Source organism: Talaromyces marneffei, chromosome 7, assembly GCF_009556855.1.
Source record: "Talaromyces marneffei chromosome 7, complete sequence".
In the NCBI taxonomy this organism is placed as follows: Eukaryota; Fungi; Ascomycota; class Eurotiomycetes; order Eurotiales; family Trichocomaceae; genus Talaromyces; species Talaromyces marneffei.
The window spans coordinates 601,579-619,308 of record NC_072354.1 but is presented as its reverse complement, the minus strand read 5'-3'; the positions used below and the strand labels follow the sequence as shown (position 1 = coordinate 619,308).

The following is a 17,730-nucleotide window of genomic DNA, read 5'->3' as shown; positions in this document are numbered from 1 at the left end:
ACAACCCATGGTTGACAATTAAAGGAAGCATTTAATAGCACAGCGAAAATGAGAGAGTGTGTTACAATATAACTACGGAGTATATGCCCGGAGATAACGGAGCCGAAGGTTTATCGATAAGAGAACCCACTGGCTTCCCGTCCCGTCAACTCCGCTTTCCCAACTGTCGCCTTCAACCCCAGACTGTCTCCCATTCTTTCTTCTTTACTTATACCTAGGTACAATTGCTGACTGTTCAGCAGCTGATTGATTATTTGATCCTATGATACTCCCCATAAATACCCTGTCTTTCTCCAAAAACTCCTCTGTTCTGCGATTGTGACTGGATGGCCGACCAGGGCTCCCCGCCCGGTAATCGTTCCGGCTCCGATGACTTATCAGATCAATTCCATCCAGCTTACGAATTCCTCAACAACGCCGACGAAGATGATGACGACGATATGGACTTTGACCCGGAGACAGGTGCATCGAATCCACTGATCTATTTCGACGTAGATGCAGGGGATGCCGACGATGATGATGTTGATTACGAGGTAGAGGAGGATGAAGGACCATATGTAATTGGAGGAGGGGCCGATGACGATGAAAGAATCTTGACCATGGGTGCTATACTTGCACAGCAGACAGCGGCGGAAGAAGAAGAAGAAGAAGAAGATCCTCAACCATCGCAAAGTATGCCCCCCTTGGTGTATCGTTTCGTTCTCAAACTGATTAGTAATCGCCGAGCAGCAAGAGCAAGATTGTTCCAACTGCTCGGCCCCGCAGGACTTCAAGCACTACTTCAGTCGCACGGTTTAATCACTGGCAGCACCCATTTTGTCAGTGGAGCGCTCGATGATGACGATGGTTTCAGTTACGGATCCTCGCGATTTAATCGGCGACGACGTGCGGAGCGTCATCCTCCTCCAAAGGTGCCTAGTGAGAATGGAATAGCATTGATGAACTCTGGGTTTTATGGCAACAATACCAGCTATGTGGATGAAGCGAAGAGGCGGAAGAAGAAATTGGCGACGCGGATTATGTGGCGTGAACTTGGTATTGGGGCACCTGGAGAACGAAGCCGGGATACACGATTAGTATTTCAGGTACGAAAACACTCTTCTGTTTTGGTGTAGACGCTAACAAATGATTGCTCAGGACTTGATACCCTCAAGTAAACCAGAAAAGATCTTACGCTTTGACGAACCATGCTATTCTGGCCAGTTTTCAGACGACGGAAACTTTTTCTTTAGTTGTAATCAAGACTTCAAAGTGCGCATGTACGATACATCTAATCCTCACGATTGGAGATACTACAAGACAGTCCCGTTCATGGGAGGCCAATGGACAATCACAGACGCCACGCTCAGCCCAGATAACAAATGGCTTGCCGTTAGTTCAATCCAGAGACAAGTTACTCTTGCATCAACAGATCCTAATGACACGTCCGACCCTTTGATACTCGACTTTGCACCAAATCGGAGACATTATAACGGCCGGTTTGGAGTATGTGTTTCCTTGTATTCGTAAATTACTTGTCGCTGATCCGTTTTTATAGATATGGTCTCTTCGCTTTTCCGGTGACGGTCGAGAAATCGTTGCTGGTACGGCCAATAGCAGTGTCATTGTATATGATATTGAAACGCAGAGGCCCATCCTTGAGCTAGAGAAACATCAAGACGATGTCAATGCGGTCTGTTTTGGCGATTCCTCATCACCCCATATTCTCTATTCTGGTTCGGACGATACCACAATCCGAGTGTGGGATCGACGATCTATGAACGACAGTCGCGAAGCCGGAGCCTTTGTAGGCCACACCGAAGGCTTAACCTACGTTGACAGCAAGGGAGACGGTCGTTACGTTCTATCAAATGGCAAAGACCAAACCATGAAACTATGGGACCTGCGTAAAATGATCACCACCGAGAAATTCGACAAGATCAACATCGATAAGTATACCACTGGTTTTGACTATCGATACACGCCTGTTAGTATGGACTATAAGCCACATCCGCATGACTGCTCCGTTGTGACTTATCGGGGCCATAAAGTGTTGAGAACGTTGATCAGATGTCATTTTTCGCCGCCGTCTAGCACGAATTCTCGATATGTCTATACGGGTAGCTATGACGGCAAAGTGTATGTATACAACATTGACGCAACGTTAGCCGGGGTCATCGACGTCGATAGTGCTGTATCAGCGGGTAGGGATCCGCATGAAATGGATGAATTTTCGCAGTATAGCATGGGCATATTCGACAATCATGGCACGATCGTGAGGGATGTAAGCTGGCATCCGTCAGTGCCTATATTAGCCGGTACGTCACTCTACCCCTATCAAATATAACCTTTAAACTAACTTGTTCGTACTGCAGCATCGTGCTGGAATAGCAATGGAGAATCCAGGGGATCATGCTCTATCCATTCCTGGAATGATTCAAACTCCGAGGATGAGGGAGATCCTGTCATGGGGACGGAGTATGACGAGAAGCTGCGTCCCTGGAGAGTACGTAGGTCTTCGCGCAGATATCAACGCTTTCGAATGTAATCTTCCCGATTGCTGATGCCTCCGAGACCATATGAGAGCATGAGTCATGTTGCTAGGAAAGACGAAAATCCTTCTCACCTGATTCGTGATACACCTGTAGCATAACGCATACAGCTGCCGACCACAAGTAACGTAACCAACGAATTTGTCCATACCCACCATGAATTTCTGTATAACTCGACTAGAGAATGCATTGAACTATTTTGTTTCAGTTTCTTCAATTGTTATACATACATACATCCTCTCTATTCTGCGTGAATTGATGAATTGAATTATACAGGTTCCCCTTTCAAGGTGACTCGCATTATAAAGAATTCAACTGGTTTTGGTATATAAAAGTAACTGTGTTTGCCCGCCATCCATTAAGATAAACTCCTGAAGTGTGTGTGTGTGTAGTGTGGCGTGTATTGAGATATCGCATGAGGCCACGATGATTGGATCGTTGCTCTCTTGTCCCCAATTCCCTTTCCTTCGTCCGTTCAATTCTACTTCCTATTGCTGATATCGTATTATTGTGCGTCTATCCGACCAAGACATTGTTGACGGGGATATGGACTACACAAGACAAGATTAGTCGCACACAACAACAGACCAAAAAAAGGGGGGCGACTGACTCAATTTGACAAAGTATCCAATAGCGCCCTGAACGGTGATATGTTAGTATATATCCGAGACTCGAAGTGTCGTAATCACGCTGTGCGGGACGTACCATGATAACGAAGCCGACGCCTATTTCGAACATGTTCATTAGCAACCAGGTCTCGTCTCAGAAAGGGTAATAGCATGGTGAGTGCAAAATACGTACCAACAGCCTGAGAAATCTTCAAGAATTCCCTCTTGTCTGCTGCGGAGGTTGTTAGACCATCAATCCCCAAAAAAACAATATCCAGGGGCGAGTTTCGAATCTCAGCCGCGAGGTATTTAGGTAGGGAAGTAAACAGGGTGAGACTGACGCTTGGTGCAGCGGTTGATGAATTGCATGCCATCGCGGACGAAGTCCTGTAAAGCGTGGAAGTTAGCAAAGTTCGAGATGTTCACGGAGTGACGGGGTGGGCAATGGAGCATGCGAGCAAGATGGAAGATGTACCTTGGGGATATCGGCGAGTTCTTGGAATGTGTCAGACATTGTGATTATTTCTTCGAAGCCGAGAATCTGTATTTATCAAGATATACAAAAGGAGTGACACGGAAAAGTAAGTGAATTGAAAAGAGAAGAGAATGGAATGACTGAATGATAATGGAGATGTAGCATAATTGAACCTCCACGATGAATCCAGCTGGCCTCATGGCAGCTGGCACACTATACTATAAGTGGCTAGTGCAGCTTGGCGGCAGCGGAGAAACATTGTGCAGCGCCGAGGCACTCGTGGTTATTGGCCAGACCCATTCCTTGCCGAAGCTTGACGAGCCTACCTTCACCTTCACCTCAGCGTCCGTGTCTCATCTTCACTCTATCGCTCGACTTCATTGTTCGTCTGTTCTGTTTATTTCGACCGCGTTGGATTTCGAGGATCTCAGTCATTCGAGTCCACCATCAACGAAATTATCAAGATCCCGCGTCCTTGTGAGCTAGAGTCGGTCGGTGCAGCTACACGCCGCATCATACTCTGGCCTCACCCGACATCATACGTCAACATCCTAGTCCTTCCAGGCACCTTACAATTCTGTTCTCGTTTCTTGGCTTCTTGAACAAGACTTCGTCTCGAGCACACACTGTGCTTCTACTAATTTACTCTTGCTATCCTGCTGGTCTGTGGCAGTTTGCTACATCGTGTGGAAAGGTTCAGCTCTTGGTCAGATCAACTCCTGTCAAAAACAACCCTGCACTTGTCATCAAGGACAGTCAGGTCAGAGTCAGATAATATTCTCGAGCTTACTCTAGTGGCTGTCTTATTTGTTTCAAAAGAATACTAGCATCCAGCTTGTACGTACCTTTCTTTCATGTCAGTCTCTGTTATTGGACCCTGTCTGCATTTTCCTCGATAGAGTTGTTTTCCGATAACTCGACCGCTTTTCCTGCTTACCACTATCAGGTCATGTTGTTCCCTATTTCCATGCTAATGTGTTGTCGCCATGAACAGACATGTATTCATATTGATATCATCGAGAGAAAGAGATTACACACAGGGATCTACTACCCCAGACTTGTGCATAACAAAAGAGAAAAATCAAGATTGAAAGTTGTTCTCACTTGTCGGTCGAACCACACAAACAAATCAAACCAAATAAACCGTCGCAATGGCTGAAGAGGATAACTTTGATTTGGATATTTATGGAGATGGCGGTTACAACGGACAAGAAGGACCGGAACTGATTCTGGATGCCCCCGAGACCAATGGGCATGAAGGCGGGGAAGGCCAGTATGGTAACAATAATAATACACAGACAGCAAACGGTCAAGGTGAACAACATCAGATTCAGAGCACTGCAGGTCAGGCCCCTCCGCCGCCGCAGCAGCAGCAGCCAGTGCAGCAAGGCCAGAAACGCAAGACTTCCTCGTCCGAAGATCGACCCACAGACCCAGATGCGACTACTGCACTCTTTATTTCTGAATTATTCTGGTGGACTACTGACGACGATATCCGCGGCTGGATCAATGAGGCTCATGCTGAGGATGAGTTGAAAGATGTCACTTTTAGCGAACACAAAGTCAATGGAAAAAGCAAGAGGTTTGTTAATATCTAAGGGTATACCCATTTCACCTCAGGAAAGAGGGCTAATATCCATTCAGTCAAGCATACGTCGAATTCACCACCTTACAAGCTGCAACCGCAGTCAAACACCTCATCGAACATTACGCCAGTACCGGCCAACCCGGACGCAAACACAGCGCCAACTACACCAATCCACACCAAAACCCATTCCGCACCCTTCCCAAGGACGCACCCGCTCGCAAAGATGACCGCAACAACAGACCCTTCAACCAACCTGGAACCCAAAACATGGGCTATGGCATGAACAACATGGCCGGCGGCGGCACAGGCGGTGGTTTCCGTGGCGGACGTGGAGGATTCAACCGTGGAGGCATGGGCTACAACAATCGCAATTTCTCCGGAGGCATGAACACCGGTTTCCAAGGCGCCGGCGGCCCCATGGGCGGTGGAGGCTTCAATAACCCTATGGGAGGCGGCATGGGCAACTATGGAGGAGGCTTCAACAACCGCGGCGGAAACATGATGGGTGGGGGCATGCGAGGTGGTCCAAACATGCGTGGTCGTGGTGGTGGACCCAACATGGGCGGTGCCCCTAATATGATGGGTATGGGCATGAACCCGATGGGTGGAATGGGTATGAATCCTGCCATGGCTGGCGGTATGAACCCTATGATGGGTAATATGGGTATGGGTTAGTTCCCCTCTTCACCTTGTCCTCCTCTCTCCACCTTACCCTGATTACAGCTCTAACGATAATGTGTTCTATAGGCTTCCAAGCAGGAAACTTCAACCCCAATTTTGGCGGCGGCTTCCAGGGTAACCCTCAAATGGGCAATGACCAAGGATCATGGAATCCGCATGGCGCAAAGAGGACGAGACAGGAGTAACCAGTTTCACAGCCATAACAGAAGCATAACTTCCAACAACCAATCGCGCTACTTTGAATTATTTTACTTCTCTTTTTATCAAGGAAACCGGCGCATCCTTGTTCGGACGTCAGCATAATCATGACTATTTGGCGTTTTCTCCCATTTTTTCGCGTTTTTTATTCTATTTTTATTTTCGTTTATTTTACTTTCAAATGGTGTTTAAAAAAAAATCTTCATCTTTTTTTTTTTTTTTTTGCCGGCTTCGTTTGCGTTGAATAAAATGGAATTGATAAATGCCTTTATCATTCTTTGTTTCTCTGTATATTTTTGACATAGGTAGCATTACTTTCACCGTTCTGAATGGGTTTATGACGACTGATAAAACCCGCTAAGAAGCACAATTCGAGTTGGTTTGTTTATCTTTTCGAAGGGTTGGTTGGGAATCCGATTTTGATTTAATGGGTACTATACAGGGGTTATTGACACTGAAACGAAGCTTGGTTTTTCTTTTCATTTCTTCATTTCTGACGCAGGGAATCAAGCTAAAAACAAACAAGAATCAAAATCAATTCACAAAGGAAATGCAATCACAAAGCTTGTCCTCGCTCTATAAAAAGTCCAAATGTCAACCCTATTCTATCCTGGAATAAGCAGCCCAGTTCCTACTCCCAAAACATTTCCAATCCAGAGTCCCATTCGTAACATCGTGAATTTATCTATAGCGAGTGTAGGCCCTTCCCCCCCCCACCATCCATGACTCCAAGATCGATTAACCATAAGCCATCCAATTCGTAATGACATGAAAAAAGGTATAAAGAACATATAGGCCCGCTTCTAAGTGAGTGTGAGGGAATGCATGAGGTAAATTATAAGCAACATTTTAGATATATAAAGACAGATCAACAGCAACAAAGGGAATGGAAAGAATACCGAGATATACCAAGACAAAAGTCATCAGCATAGTTGAATCATGGGTAAGCAATGTCGATTGGGTATTTTCCTTGGAGTTTCGTGTTTATATTTCATAAACCGTTGAAGAATTGTAGAAAACGGCTGGGTCGCTGGGCTGTCGTTATTTGTGATGCTTCAGTCGTTTGGTCAGGTTTAGAAAGATGTCGTGGATATATTCGTTATCGAGCGATGCAATAAACCATACAAATCAGTCATATCGTACGACTCCATCAAAGACGGTTGAGGGTTGGATATGACAGCCGTCAAACTTTGTAGAAAACTAAATATACCAAGCGGACTGTTGACGCTCGGCGACCTTGAATAATATGACTTGAGGTTGTCCTTCTTGGGATCATCGTAAGTGTCGTCACCAAAGTCGATGGAAAGATGTTTCTGCGCTAGGTTATACAGAGAACCTAACGCTTCAGACGTGAAAGAAGACGTCGTGGATCCTGGACGGCCAGGTTTAGATGAAGCGAGTTGCTTTTTGATGTTGGAAGGATGAGGTGATGATGACACATGATTGTCATTCACTGCTACCTCCTTCTGAAGCGAAAGGACGAAGCTGACTGCCCTCAATCGGGCCCAAAGAGATGAGAGTCGCTTACGACGGCGGACTTGCTGCCCTGTTGTCGTAGCAGCCGCAGGAACCATTGATGGTGATGATAATTCCCACTGTATTGCATTCAACGAGTTATGGCATCGCCTCAAGTGGCGTGCTAATATCTGATGCGAGATAGAGTGATCATAGTGAATGCGATATAGCGTTTTCTCACCCAGAATCAAAGGATCAATGGTCACTCTGGTATTGTCCTCGGATTTTGTGCCTTGTAGCTTTTCATTCAGACGAAGAGATATCCTGTTGATTGAAAAGACGAGTGTCACTACATCAAGTTCTTGAATAATATTCGATATAAACATAATATCTTTTGGAGCCCATTGTTGTGTAACTTCGATGGATTCGATACGACTTGATGAAGGTTTTGATCTTGATGGATGATCATTCGACGATAATTCACACAACTCTTTCGAGATATCACTCAAATCGAAACTGTTTTTGTTCGACCATGTCTTCGCAGCACTTGGTTTGCGGATTTTTTTCTCGTCATCTTCCGCTTGCTGTGTCAGCGAGTTGACCCTCCATCCCGTGAACACCGAATCGGAAGCCAACGGCCCTTGGAAAAGAGATGCACTTCCAGCACTTGACCCAGGAGTAAATGTCAGATTCGGAAACAGAAATCCAGAATTGCCTCCTGCATCTCCGTCTCCCTGGTCTGTAGGAGTATCGGGTTCTTTTTTCGGTTCATCCTCCGGGTTTTCATCAATTCGGCAATGATCCGCGATTCCTGCAAACCATATATCCCATGATGGAAACGGGGGTATATGATTCATCCACGTATCAGTTTCACACAAAACACATTTGCTGGGCTCGGCCATGACAAGTTCCCTTTCGGTAAGATCTTGCTCACGATCGTATTCCCTATAGTGTCTGGCCTTTAGATGATCTCGAAGTTTATCCTTGCGTGTACTTGTCCATTCACAATGCATACAGAGGAACATAGACTTTGCCTCATGCTTCTCATTGACATGTCTTTTGAAAGCGCCGCGGGAAGTTATACGTACAGCGGATGGACATAATTTACACAGGTAGGCGTCACGCTGTGAGGTGCTATTACCACGATGAATAGGTGAAATAGCCGACGGCGTCGAAGGCGGCAACGGTGATCTCGGGAGTACTACCCTTGGTGCGATGAGTCTCCGGATTGCATCGGTCCCTAAATGAGTTTGGGCCAAACTCAGTGCATAAGTTGTCTGGTTTGGATGTGTGGCAAACTCCTGTCGCAGTCTGTCGATGATGAGCTCGAGCAACGCGCTAGGGTCAGGGATGTTGGCTTCGATATTAAGTAATGGATCGTTGACGTCGGGCGTTGGCTGTGGTAATGGAGCCTCTAGAGGTAGCAGGCGATGATCAACCGAAGTAAAAGTACTATGATCTTCCACCGCTATATGAGGCCTGCTCCAATAAAAAGCTTCGGACTCGTTTTGTATATATGAAAGGTTCGGAGGAGGAAAGGAAGTAATCGAGGTACCGATGTTTGAGTGTATGCTGCTGGGGGTTTGTGATGACTCAGTTACATGTGATGACTGAGAGAGCTCCCGCTGCATAGCATTACTCATCGTATCGGTAAACGACGCCGAAGAACTGCGGGTTCTGGGTGGGCGACTTCGGTGTGAGTATCCCGGACTCAGATATGAGTTGCTAAGACGGTTCCAGGACATGGCTACTCCCAGTGATGAAATATAGCAACAATAAAGAACGCGTATATACGCTGAGCAGCTTGCTCACTCCACAAACGGAAATGCTTTTCTGGGGGCGTATATAAAATCCACCGACTTGTTCCCAAGCATGATCTGGCTGTTTGTGTCAGGCTCGACGAGGGTGACACGATACTCGGAAAGGCAGGTTGATTCGCAGCAACAAAACGAAGGATCCAATATACTTATATATACATGTTATAATGATTGGATGTGAGCGAAATGCCACACATCCCGTGTTAAGAAAGAATAGATCCAGAACGAGTAAAATCAAAAGGGAAGATGGAGGACGAAGACCGAGTTTTTATGGTGGAGGGCAGTGCAGGCGGAGGCTCTTTTGGGAAAGAGTCAGTAAGTCTAGTGGGGAAGGAGCGAGCCACGTCCGACATCATAGCTGCAGCTTTGCCCGGGCAAATTGCAGGCCAAGCGGGAAAGTGAATTGGGTTCTATCAGCACAAGCCTAACGAATAATGGTTGCTAATGAGTGAAAATGTTGTTTTGTTCAGGTTCGTCGTTGCTCCATAATTAAGGGCAAATCGATGTGGAGCGCGGAGATAACCCTAACCCTAGAGCCATCGAAATCGGTGACCTAGCACTAGTCCATTGTTGGTTTAGCGCAGCATATTGACCCAAGACCCAAGTTGGCCCAACGACTAAGTTGGCTCCTTAGCTTCCTCTACTTGACTGTTGCAACGTTGGACGACTGATTAATTGGATGACTCAAAGAATGACAATGATCTCTGATGTCTAGCCGACACTATGAATCGGATTATGCAAGAAGACACCGGCACAGTTTTCGACGACTCTCCTGTGCCAACTAAACGCCAAAGAGTCACAGTTCGCGTGTGACAATTGTAGAGCACGCAAGATTGGATGCGCCGGCGTGCACCCCTTGCAAAAAGCGAAAGGAAGCACCATCGCTGTGTGACTACACGCTACTTGCTGGTACTGCGAGGCGTATAAATGAGCCGGAGGAAGCGTATTCCTGTTGCAACAGTCGATAATTGTTGTGTCTAACCGCTTGATATGCAGACAGATGATAAATCCGGTCGAGGATTTCACCGAGTATTTGCGCGAGCTTTATGTTTTGACCTATGAATGCTATGATAGGAAAGACGCCATCAGGCTGGTCCATTGGGTCCCGATTTGGCTTTATGTACTCATCGTCGATAGGACTCAGTAGAGGTACATCACTACATGTTCTCATGAAGGCCGGGCGACCGAGAGTCATACTTACGGTCCTAGAGGAAATTCAGTAAAAGGTAGCGTAATTTAATATTCAGAAAACTACTCACATGTCCAATTGATAGCATCCGTACCATACCCTCCGTCTGATTTCCGCTTCTAAGGTACAGGACTGGACAGGGAACTTGCTTGAAGTCCCAGTCCGACAGCCATTCGACAGGCGGTACCCACGATATTCCAGCAACGAGATGGGTATTGGGTGCACAATAGGTAGTGCCCTGCTAGTAATAGAGCTTGGACGTGGGAGATACTACCGCCGTCAAGTGCATCGTTAAGAAGATCTTTCATTCTTCCAAAGAACACAGAAGCCAGATTTTCCTTCTCATTGAGAGAAAAGTCTGTAAACTGATATCCTATAGCAAACTCTGCATTGAGGGTGCAGAAGAAGATATGTTTTGTGTAATTGGTTCCGCCTAACCCAATGTCTAAATTTTGGAAAGGTGTTTGCGTTTCCCCATTTGATACAGTCCAGAGGCGGTCACATTCCTCCCAAAAGGCCACGGAGTGTACCCAAGGGTAGAATATATGAACACTTGAGAAGTACGAGTCCAGAAGTTTATCTGCAATCTCACGTGGAGGAAGCGCAAAATGGGCTTGAACCATCGTATTGGTCCGGCCACGGTTCGAGGGTCTAGGCCTAGTCACCATATGGTTTGTCTCTCGTCGGGCCTGGGACGAGGCTTTGTCTCGATGTGGAAGAGGCATTACCGAGTGCGTTACCTCTTGTGCCAAAGACAAGCTAGAAGATCGCCTATTGAATTCATCTTGATGCAGAACAGACTGTTGACCGTCTATGGGGATGGCAGCACCCATGGCGCTGATGGGACTGGGCCCCTGATAGTCATCTACTACACCATCTTCAAACTGATTGACAGAGTGCTCCAAGTCCGCAGATGCCGATGCAGCGGATTGCTGTGTTGCAGGACTTCTGGCGGTAGCCTCTAGGCGAGCTAGTAGGGTCCACGCTTTCAAGACCTGGCGATCGACCAGCCAGTCTCCTAGATTGAGGGGCAATATGGCCGAGGGATTCCGTGCTTAGACTGGCCTTTCTAGTCTGCGCTTCGCTCTGATCAACACGTTGCTGGAGCTCCTCAATCTTGAAGGCTTGCTATGCAGCGCAAAGACATCAGATGTTACCAGAGGAGAGCACCGCTGCTCTAGAAGCACCGGATTACCTTCATACAGTTGGCTTGATTGACGCTTCAATGCAAAAATTCATGTTCTCACTACCTGACAAACTTAATTGTAATCATATTGGGACTATATTAGAGTCGTCTGAACGAGTCTTTAGGCGCCAAGCTAATGTACTCCATGCAAGGTACACCTTACGCCCAGCGCTCGCTGTATACTGGCTAATTGTCCGTCAAATTGGGTTTTATGCATTGAAGGATTCTTCGCCTTCGCCCGAGCCTCACAAAGATCTGTCGTTCGCCAAGTCACGGACACGCATGCAGACGCATCTCGACAACACTACGTTGAATAATTGTCGATCCACTCAAAGGGAACTTATACTTTCTCTATATACTACGTGTGTCGTTTCATGCGTCAGAACAGCTTGTGAATTAATAGAATATATTCAACGAGCAACGACCGAGGACGCCACTGGTGCATGGTTGTATAGCATGTTCTGTACATTTTCTTGATTTATTCCTGTTGGTGGGAGTTCCAGTCATGAGCTGACACCAAGAACAGATTTGGTAACCTGCGCCATCATCATTGTTTCAGTCGAATTATCCCCTTCTTTGAGTCAACAACTGGTGCTCTCGGCGTCAAGCTAGCTCTTGATGGCAAGGCAAAAGCTGAGGGGAACAAGAAAAAGAAGATGGCCGTGGTCCTTGGCTACTAGCCGACGGTCACAGTAACTACTGGACTGCACCTGAAATTGAACAGAATGTTCAATGTTATCTGGTGGACGTGATATCTATTGAAAACAATCTCATGGGGTAAAATTATATCAAATTCCCTATCACGTCTTGTCGGGACCGTGATTTCAGTTATCCCTGCCTCTGTCTATCAAACTCGAATGTTCTACTCATCACCATGTTGTTAACTTGGAGATAAAGAGTAAGCTTTCATGATTTTGATAGTTGGATGCTGCTCATGACAGATAAATTCCCTAGTTAGTTACTTCCGTCAACTTATTTAGGTTAGCATGTATACAAGACAAGGAGCTACCCTGGACTTCAAGAATCCGTTGGACTTGTACCTGTCGCCATTGAAGAATGGCGTCTGATTTCACCACACTACGACCCGGTACTACATCCATGGATTTCCGCACTAATTAGCTAGTTCGAATCCAAGGATTTTATGGACAAAATCAACAATTTTTTTTTTTTTTTTTTTTTTTTTTTTTTAAATTATAATTTCACCCGGGTAACAGCAATCGGTCAATTGATGGCCCGACGTGTTTGATTTAGCTGAGCCCGACGGTCACCGTTAGTGGATGGTTTCATCCAATATCGTTCGATTGTAGCCTGTATCGAGTATTGGTAATTGGGTTGATATGCTAGCCCAATTAATTCTAGCACCTTCGATTACACCCGCGATTGAGTTGATTTCAGTGGTTGGAGATCAATACTTCATACCTAATCGGTCGGAGTGTGGCTTAGGTTTGGTCCAAACTTGAAAAAAAAAAATTTCATAATATTTTCCCTCGTATACGCTGCCTAAGCCTTCAGGGAGGTAAGAATTTCATAGCAAAAGGCAGTGAGTGTAGTGTGTTATTGGGTTGAAGAAAAGCTACGTAACGCAAATGCCCACACTCATCACCGGCAAACATTTTAGGTAACTTATCATAAGTTAGAGATATCTTTGAGGCAGTGCAAAGGAGCAATTCACATCAACCACACCCAAACTAAGGGTTAGAGCACCAGATCCAATAGAGATCCAATAGAGGCGCATTCCCGAGCTAAGGGTGATGCTGGATTCCGTCCTTACTCGTTGTACTCGATAAGTCCGTAGGCGAAAACCGGTCTTGTTTATCATTGGACGGGGAAAGTGAGGCAACAGAAGATTAAGGAGGCACCTGGGCATCGAGAGAAATAGCTAATGGGCTTCATACCTATTTCGAAACTCATATCGCGAAGGTCGGAAACGTTTCAAATGCGATAGTTATTGTTCATTCCACTTCGCAACTCGACATTCAATGGATAGGAGCCGTTTACAAAGGCATCACTTGTGGGGACGATCGATCGATAAGCCTTCGGGGCTAACAACGCCATCCGTCCTTGTGGATCTAGATGCCCACCAACTGTACCGTATTTACTCTTCACTCTATTTACTTCAACTCGTACCTCGTATACTGGTAGACCAATAATTGACAAGATCGGAAGCCACCTGATGGCTTGACGCGCGACCATGCCTTAGTCCACGAGATTGGCTTTGGAAAGCATCTTAATCATTTTATTCACCAGGGGTTCTAACGGGCGCAAACATTCCTTATTCGTTCGAAATAGCACGTGATTTCTGCCTAATGAAAGAGGCTCGGATTCTCTTGTTTCTAAGACTGAGATGGAACGGGAAAGTTTCCCTCTTGACCCGATTTGTTAAACACGAAACGACGGAAAAATTCCCTACAATACCCCATTCTATTATGCAGAATTGCAAACAATGAATTGATTGTCAAGGCTAGTTCTAAGTTTGCTATTTCCTTTACAAGACTTTCACTGATTCTCCACCAGAATGCAACAGAATGGACTCAGAAAAATCCAGCTCTAGCAGCGTGTGCTGTCGCAGCCGCCAGTGGACTAGCTATGATCGCTGCTCCAGGAGCCTTTTCGGCTACCATCTTAAATATTGCCGGGTTTACAGGCGTTGGTGTTCAGAGTGGTAGGTTTTGGAGTCCACACATATCATTTAATAATCACAATAAAGGGAAGAAGAACTCTTGAGCTTACCGAGTTGGCTGAAACCGGGATCTCTCGCCGCCACCGCTCAATCTGCTCTTGGGAATGTAGCTGCCGGTAGCACATTTGCTGCGCTTCAAAGCGCCGGTGCCGGAGGTGCGGCTGCTCTGGGAACCATCAATGGGGTGGTTCAGGGCGTTGGTGCAGCTATATTGGGATCAGCAGCTTATCTGAAACGGCCCTTTTTCAAACCCAGAAACTAACCTAGAAGCAGTCAGCTTGGGCAGACTACAGATCATGCACTTATGAAATGATGTTATTGATTTACGTGAAAGGAAGTGCCAATGTTCTGTAAAATCTAGATTTAAGTGTTTACTAGTGAAGGCCATATAACATTTATCATGGCCAACCAAACTTGGTCATATCAAAAATCAGAATGATTTAAGACCCCCTACTTTAACTTGTTGCCATGTATTATTCGCCAAACTCTACCTATATTATATGGAGTTAAACGTCCACACATGATGCTGCCTGGTAGACTTGTATATAAGACTTAGGGGCAATTTCTTTGCGGAGGTCAGCAATAAAGTTACTATATTTCTGTTGGTGACGATTTAGCTCCACCATATCAGCCGAGTCTCACTCACCACCACTCGCTCATTCCACAGAACCTTCCATGTCACAAAACCTACGTTAACTCCGCATCGACAAATATCCGATTCCGCTACTACTTGCTAATAGAGTTCTTCTTCAGAAGCTCCAAATGTCCGAGAATAGAGTTGACGTGTTAGCGAGACTAGCTGTAATCTCTTCACAATTATTGGCTATCGGGGAGTTCCGCATGGCGCAAGGCAACAACAAACATAAACTTTGATAAATAACACACTTACTTTGGAGATTTTTTTAATCTCAGGAAGAGACCCGACTGGTACACAAAAAGTAGGGCAAACAAAGCTAAATCATGAGCTAAGGAGGAGGGCTCGAGCATTTTCTGTCATTCGGGTTGAGGAGGCTCAACGTGTGTTTTGTTCATGTGATTATCCATGAGTGGAAGATGGATTGATAAATAGATAAAGTAGGTATTTCGTATATTCCCAGAGAATATTGGAATTCTCCAAATTGTTAAGATCAGAGCATACCGGTAAACCAATATCGTACGTTGTTAGTCTATTAGTGTCTTGGAAGTAACTTCTTCAGAAAAGCAACTGCTCGTCCTTCCCCTGTTTTTGCGTATTCATTGGATAAGGCCAATTAGCAGACGCCAAGTATGGCTTCATCATCCAGACCCGAAGAAGATCTATTGGGGTTATCATTACGAAAGCACAGATTTGCAGACCTCGATGAAGTAACTATACATGAATGGAGGTACTACTACTTATCAACGTAATCTTCCCATGGTTCTCAATTTTACTCACCCAGAAGTACAGGGATATCTGCCGTTTAGACCAAGCTCCTCTTAGAACCGTTCCTGCTCGGCGCTCCGTCTCTTCCTCAAACTGGGGACAGGAACTTACCGTCGAGGACGTAACTGCCATGCGTGTAATGCAGAAGAAGGGGGATGGGAGTTTATCCGTTCGGACAACTTCTCAATCCGAACGCTAGCCCAGGCCTGCAATACAACAAATTTACTTTACATGGCATCTACATATGGAAGATCATTGCAACACTGATGCGATGATGCGAACGAGCATATAATCAACCCGGGGCTCCCATGGATGTGCATGCGCCTTTGACCGGATCCTTGACTAAGGAGGAGGACGGACGCAAATCACTTTTTGAGATGACCACTACCGTGACGAATCAAGAATTCGCGATGAACGAAACAATGAGCATTTTGAGATACATTTCAAGGGTCACAACCATAACGCAGCTAGCTACCCTATCATACGAATACCATGGTCGGATATCCTGCTTCAGCCTAATAGTACTGTGGAGGTTGAAAGCTGCTATGGTGTTTAGGATTGATGGTTGATCGATATATGGGAATGGTCACGACTAAGTTTCAATGGAGGAGGATATGGACTAGCAGGCGAGGGTTTTATGATTACATGGGGTGATAAATCATTTATCGTACATTATCGCAATTCTGCCTACTTTTATTATGAATTTTTATATCGGATATGGGTGTTATGGAGATGAATTTAGTCCAAATTCAAATGAGACAAGCTTCTACTGATAATCTCTCTACCGATGCATAGAGGATCAAGAATGACATGACCAATTACCACTTTAGGTCCATAATGGTTGTACCAGGCACTGAATGCAAGAGTTGAAACCGATCATCTGGCTTGGTCCAGTTTGGTCGACAGAATTCGTTGCATGTATGCTTGCTGAAAAAGGTGCCCATGCCCTCAAGGCCAAGATCGGTGATGCCATACCGACGGTTTTGGGATAGGATGACAGGGTCGGAGAGGATAACCTCATGTTGATGGATGCCACCTTGGAGATCACAGAGAACATAGTATCCACTAGAGGTGTGGTAGCTGAAATGACTAATGGCTTGCATAACTTTCCCCCACTCCGTAGAATCGTCATGCCATCCATTGTTGCTGTTCCACTTTTGGTAATTGTGTATGTACGGTTCACATAGAGCCATTTGCCCAGCCCAGTCTTCCTCGCAGTCGTCGTCAAAGCGCCAAACGGCGGGCATGTTGATTTTGATGACTTTGTTGATTATATGTAGCTGGTTGAATCGATCAACTATCTCCAAAACCTTGTCAACAGCCTTGATATCAAGACAGAAAAAGTCATCGGAGAATACCGCGCCATTCTTGAACCATTTTGCGACGCAGCGTTGACCCTTGCGAGGCCCTGAAAGATATTTCCCCTTGGCCACCCATCGGAAAGTGCCTTGTGCAAAAGGTTTATTTAGGTCGCTGTTTTTAAAGATAGAAAGCTCGGAGTGGTTATACCTACCACTGCTTGATTCAACTACCGACACGGTATAAGAATGGTGACGTTGGGCGCATTCTATACAGCGCGAGCTGCCACGACCCTTGGAGTATTCGTTCTCTTTGAACGATGACCGAGGGAGGTTGCAGCCGCAGCCACAACACACACGGCCCATTATGTCCTGTAAACGATTGAATTTGCAAGTGAAAAGTGAATGTGTGCTGCAAGGAAGCAAACTGTAGATATTAAGAGAGAGAATTTGAGGGTCAAGGATTTGAAGTTTGCTTGCTTACAAGATAATTGAGCTTCTCGCTGACGCCTGAAGCTTTTCAAGCCTAGCCACGAGAATCGTCCCATGGGCTTCATCTCTAGTTCCCAGTCGATAACAAGAATACAACAAACTACTAGAGCAAGTTTCCTGCAAATGACAT

At 45.7% G+C, this 17,730-nt stretch overlaps 7 protein-coding genes across 7 annotated transcripts; 3 read left to right on the top strand and 4 right to left on the bottom strand.

The window, feature by feature from the left end:
* Positions 1–326: 326 nt before the first annotated feature.
* Positions 327–2,570, top strand: EYB26_008876 (uncharacterized protein; the record flags this gene model as incomplete). The annotated part of the gene is made up of 6 exons (XM_054268127.1): positions 327–672; positions 730–1,085; positions 1,138–1,485; positions 1,538–2,297; positions 2,355–2,489; positions 2,554–2,570. 6 exons carry the CDS (start codon positions 327–329, stop codon positions 2,568–2,570), a joined length of 1,962 nt encoding a protein of 653 aa, XP_054124102.1.
* Positions 2,571–3,047: 477 nt separating this feature from the next.
* On the bottom strand, positions 3,048–3,653 carry EYB26_008875 (uncharacterized protein; the record flags this gene model as incomplete). Its single annotated transcript, XM_054268126.1, has 6 exons — positions 3,048–3,082; positions 3,142–3,169; positions 3,237–3,256; positions 3,333–3,371; positions 3,481–3,526; positions 3,615–3,653. 6 exons carry the CDS (start codon positions 3,651–3,653, stop codon positions 3,048–3,050), a joined length of 207 nt encoding a protein of 68 aa, XP_054124101.1.
* A 1,112-nt stretch (positions 3,654–4,765) lies between these two features.
* Positions 4,766–6,068, top strand: EYB26_008874 (uncharacterized protein; the record flags this gene model as incomplete). The annotated part of the gene is made up of 3 exons (XM_054268125.1): positions 4,766–5,196; positions 5,259–5,872; positions 5,950–6,068. The coding sequence occupies 3 exons, from the start codon at positions 4,766–4,768 to the stop codon at positions 6,066–6,068; spliced, it is 1,164 nt and encodes a 387-aa protein (XP_054124100.1).
* A 1,086-nt stretch (positions 6,069–7,154) lies between these two features.
* On the bottom strand, positions 7,155–9,281 carry EYB26_008873 (uncharacterized protein; the record flags this gene model as incomplete). The annotated part of the gene is made up of 1 exon (XM_054268124.1): positions 7,155–9,281. The coding sequence occupies one exon, from the start codon at positions 9,279–9,281 to the stop codon at positions 7,155–7,157; it is 2,127 nt and encodes a 708-aa protein (XP_054124099.1).
* Positions 9,282–10,661: 1,380 nt separating this feature from the next.
* Positions 10,662–11,375, bottom strand: EYB26_008872 (uncharacterized protein; the record flags this gene model as incomplete). The annotated part of the gene is made up of 1 exon (XM_054268123.1): positions 10,662–11,375. One exon carries the CDS (start codon positions 11,373–11,375, stop codon positions 10,662–10,664), a length of 714 nt encoding a protein of 237 aa, XP_054124098.1.
* A 2,939-nt stretch (positions 11,376–14,314) lies between these two features.
* On the top strand, positions 14,315–14,670 carry EYB26_008871 (uncharacterized protein; the record flags this gene model as incomplete). The annotated part of the gene is made up of 2 exons (XM_054268122.1): positions 14,315–14,390; positions 14,441–14,670. 2 exons carry the CDS (start codon positions 14,315–14,317, stop codon positions 14,668–14,670), a joined length of 306 nt encoding a protein of 101 aa, XP_054124097.1.
* Positions 14,671–16,628: 1,958 nt separating this feature from the next.
* On the bottom strand, positions 16,629–17,474 carry EYB26_008870 (uncharacterized protein; the record flags this gene model as incomplete). The annotated part of the gene is made up of 2 exons (XM_054268121.1): positions 16,629–17,257; positions 17,324–17,474. 2 exons carry the CDS (start codon positions 17,472–17,474, stop codon positions 16,629–16,631), a joined length of 780 nt encoding a protein of 259 aa, XP_054124096.1.
* Positions 17,475–17,730: the final 256 nt, after the last annotated feature.